This window comes from Anneissia japonica, unplaced genomic scaffold (genome assembly GCF_011630105.1).
Source record: "Anneissia japonica isolate Jap-2015-1 unplaced genomic scaffold, ASM1163010v1 scaffold287985_len465408_cov153, whole genome shotgun sequence".
Lineage (NCBI taxonomy): Eukaryota > Metazoa > Echinodermata > Crinoidea > Comatulida > Comatulidae > Anneissia > Anneissia japonica.
This window is the reverse complement of record NW_022719880.1, coordinates 69,032-73,023: the sequence shown is the minus strand read 5'-3', so window position 1 is coordinate 73,023 and position 3,992 is coordinate 69,032. Positions and strand designations below refer to the sequence as shown.

Below are 3,992 nucleotides of genomic sequence, written 5' to 3'. Positions count from 1 at the left end.
CAGCTCTTTTTTTTTATTTTAATTTATATTTATAGTTCAATGTTCTGTATTGTAATATGGAAGCTTCCGTGTCCATCAAATTCTTGGAACTTTTACTATCTTCAACATTTATTATTTAATGTGAATGGATGCTTCCATGTCCATTACATACAAGGAATTTTTACTATCTTCAACATTTATTAATTATTAATGTATAAATAAACTGATACTTTTCTACTTTAATTTCTACTTTTAATTGCATAATGGAAGCTTCCATTTCCATCTGATAAATGGAATTATTATTTCAACATTTATTAATTAATTAGTAAACTGAATAAAATTCTATAATTTAGTACAGTTTTGGTTGGTTTGAAATAATGTTTTCCCATCCACAGCATGCACTGAGTACAGTATATCTTCAAATCCAAATTTATTCTGCTCAAAATGTCACAAACAGTATGATCGCAGACAATGATTCAAGCTTATGGCAACTTCGAAAACTAAACACATGCCAAAAGCTAAACACGTATTGGATTACATGTGTGGACAAAGTTAGTATAGACAACATGTTTAAAATCTAAACACTTGGAAAAGCCAAACATGCATCAAGCTAAATGTGTGGAAAAAGTGGGTACAAGCTATGCATTTAGAATCTAAACATCTGGCAAAGCTAAACATGTATCAAACTAAACGTGTAGAAAGAGTGGGTACAAGCTATGCATTTAGAATCTCAACATCTGGCAAAGCTAAACATGTATCAAGCTAAATGTGTGGAAAAAGTGGGTACAAACTATGCATTTAAAATCTAAACATCTGGCAAAGCTAAACATGTATCAAACTAAACATGTAGAAAAAGTGAGTACAAGCTATGGATTTATATAATCTAAACGCAGTTTTTACAGTGTACTAATAGATGCTACCATTCCACATGACATTACATATTTTACTTTAACTGGCAATTGTACTTCATAATCAAACGCCACATCTTCTGGAATATGCACTGATTCTCCTGTCTCCATAATCACTTCTATTGGAAACCTTAAAAAAGAACAAACTCACATCAAAAATATAATAATGCATTTAATAAAAAAAAAAAACCAAACATTATTCACAAAACAATTTGTTTCATTCACAACCCTGAATTAAATTAGTAATATAAAAAGACATACATGAAGGAAATACCATCAGGCACAACATCATAATCATGATTGTGGTTGAGATAACGACAATTTTAAAGTACGACACTTATAAATACCCATAAATTGCACTCTAAAAACATTAAAATTAACTTCAACATTTCAAACTGTATACTTTCTATTTTTGGCATCAAAATAATTAAGACACCCAATCCCCTTCATTCCATCACTTTCAATTCCATTACAATTCCTCATTCAATTATATTTCCTTAAAGAAAAATTTTCTAACGTATCTGTGTACAAAGCAGGACAATGTAATATTAATATAAATATAATACTGTAATTTACATACCCACTCTCAACATCTACAGAAATTATCACTCCTGTCTTTTCAGAAGTCTTTGAAGTTGAAGAACACTATAAAATATACAAAGCAAAATTTCACTTTATAACAAAAACTTAAAATTTAGAATGACAGCTTCATGAGTTCACCACAAAGAATGACAACTTCATGAGTTCACCACTTTCAAATGTCTTTTTCTAAGCTTATTTTAGACAATCTCTGAAAACAATAGACAAGTTACATAGAAATTATGCACAGCTTAAACTATATGCAATAATAAAAAATATTACAATCCTCTACAACTAAATAAATATAATCGTTCTGGTATTAGGCTCCTCGAAATTTTACTATAATAAAAATGCAATTTGTAAGTAATTTATTACATTCTTTAATAGTTCTTAAACTTTTTATTGTTGTATTGTCAATTTTTAAATTATTACTACTTTATTTGTTTATACTGCCAAAAGCAAACAAATTCTAATTTCTATTCTCAGCAATAAAAGTTATTTTATTCTTTTAATACAAAACATTTCACCACTGACAAAATTACTTTTTCAAAATTTACTTTTACAATTATGCCTGCTCTTTTCCCAAGAAACTGACTACTACCTTACACATACCTATCCACACAAAAAAAATATACTTTTCAAAATAAAAATTATTCCAAGGCACATAATACAACTATATGAAAATTAACTACATTTATATAAAAAATAATACAGTGGCGACACCAAGATTTGCCTATCTGGGAAAAAATGGAACAATTTGAGAGTTTCAAAGGGTTATTTAATCAATATATTCCATTTATATATACAAAATACTAAAAATATTTTTTTTTTCTCAAGTCCATCTAACAAACTTGCGCCGACAAGAGAGGAGCCTTGCTAATGCCTTAACCCTGCCCCCACCCACTCTGGCGCCACTATATATAGAACATCGTATTATTAACTTCACACCTACTTCAACAGTACTTGACAGTGTCGAAATCACCCTCCCATGGTCTTTTACTACGGCAGTAATTGTCACACTATCTCCTGATGATAAATTAACTTTCGCATTCTCTCCCCACAGAACCACCGTCTTCTAATTGAAGAGAACGCCTTTTATAGGCATGACCATCAACAAATTCTCCAATCTAAATGTAAGAAAAAAACAGTTGAAAAACAAATCACACTCATAAAACTGTACAGTCCATTATATTTGTAAGCAATATGTCAATTTAACAAAACATCTACTGACAATATAGTCAGCCACCACATCAATCCTCCCAATCAACAACTATATCAATATTAACAGTAACCACGAAACTATAATAAAAAAAATACAACTTTAAAATTTCAGACAATACCTAAACATAAAATAAACATTACAAGGCAAATTGAATGTAAAAATACTTGAATACAAAATCCAATGAGCGTACCTAAATGCATTATGTCTGTCTTTTCCATAAAAAATATCAACATCAAACATTATCCCTCAAATGACAATTAAATATCAATATCTATTGTTAACAACAGAAAGTACACACAAGTAAACTAAATTTTATATTGTAAAACACTAGTAAAAGGTCCACTCAATAATCTCAGATAAGAAAATATTCTACATACTCCAAGCATCATAATCTCAAAATATTAGAAAATTCATGTTGAAATATTAAATCCTAACACCATGTGCATTTCTATAATTGAAGTATGTATTATAAAAAAAAACACTGCCATTTGTAACAATGCCAACACATATAAAGAAAACCTAATTATAAAAAAAAATTACCTCTACAACATCTCCACAAACACTCATTCTTCTTTTTACTGGCGATCCTCTCGCCTCCGCGACAGACACTACCTCAGGTTTAATAAAAGATTCTACAGTTTCCATGCATACCGGAAAATCACTTACCCTTGCAAGCACCTGAAAAATAATATAAAATAAACAATATATACAATTTTTAAAAAAATTACACCATTCACTTAATATTTCTTTTAGTTTCAATACCAGTTTTACTTTCACCTTGCTAGTTTTAGTAGCTCTTAGACTACCGGGCAACCTTGTTATGTTCGTCATTACTATTCTTGTTCGTGCGTTTAACGCTAAGAGTCTTCGTGCCATTTCGGTATTTACATCGTTAACGTAGCATGGTACTACCTGACTTTTCACGACAGTTTCCTCCACAGTACTATCTCCCTTTTTCACGCTTTCCCATACCATTCCAATCAGGAAGCTCTTACCACTTCCCTTAATTCGCCTCTCTTCGAATTCTTCCACTATGTACAACTGTGCCATCTTGTTCCTGATCTCGAAACTCTATCTTCAGCGCCGCCTTCAGAACACAAAGTGCATGCATTATAAATTATACCAGGGTTGCCAGATAGTCGACAGGTTTCACGGCCAAACACACGCCGTCTCACGGCCAAATTCGGCCAAACATTTTTTAGATATCGGCCAAAATTCGGCCAGACAACAGTGGGTACATATTCATTTGAAATACTACAAAAATTACACGAAAATCAGCGGTCATTCGTTTGAAATTGAAGAAA

The 3,992-nt window shown here is 31.0% G+C and overlaps 1 protein-coding gene across 2 annotated transcripts; it reads right to left on the bottom strand.

The window, feature by feature from the left end:
* Positions 1 to 392: 392 nt before the first annotated feature.
* Positions 393 to 3,768, bottom strand: LOC117111092. 2 transcript variants are annotated; one of them, XR_004445811.1, is made up of 5 exons: positions 3,466 to 3,768; positions 3,229 to 3,366; positions 2,419 to 2,593; positions 1,468 to 1,532; positions 393 to 1,017 (listed from the first exon to the last, which is right to left on the bottom strand). XR_004445811.1 is itself a non-coding variant. In XM_033253975.1 (3 exons), exons 1-3 carry the CDS (start codon positions 3,736 to 3,738, stop codon positions 2,504 to 2,506), a joined length of 501 nt encoding a protein of 166 aa, XP_033109866.1. In that variant the 5' UTR covers positions 3,739 to 3,768; the 3' UTR covers positions 1,808 to 2,503. The 2 variants fall into 2 exon arrangements, 1 of the variants encoding a protein (XP_033109866.1); XM_033253975.1 differs by lacking the exons at positions 393 to 1,017; positions 1,468 to 1,532 and having other exon boundaries at positions 1,808 to 2,593.
* Positions 3,769 to 3,992: the final 224 nt, after the last annotated feature.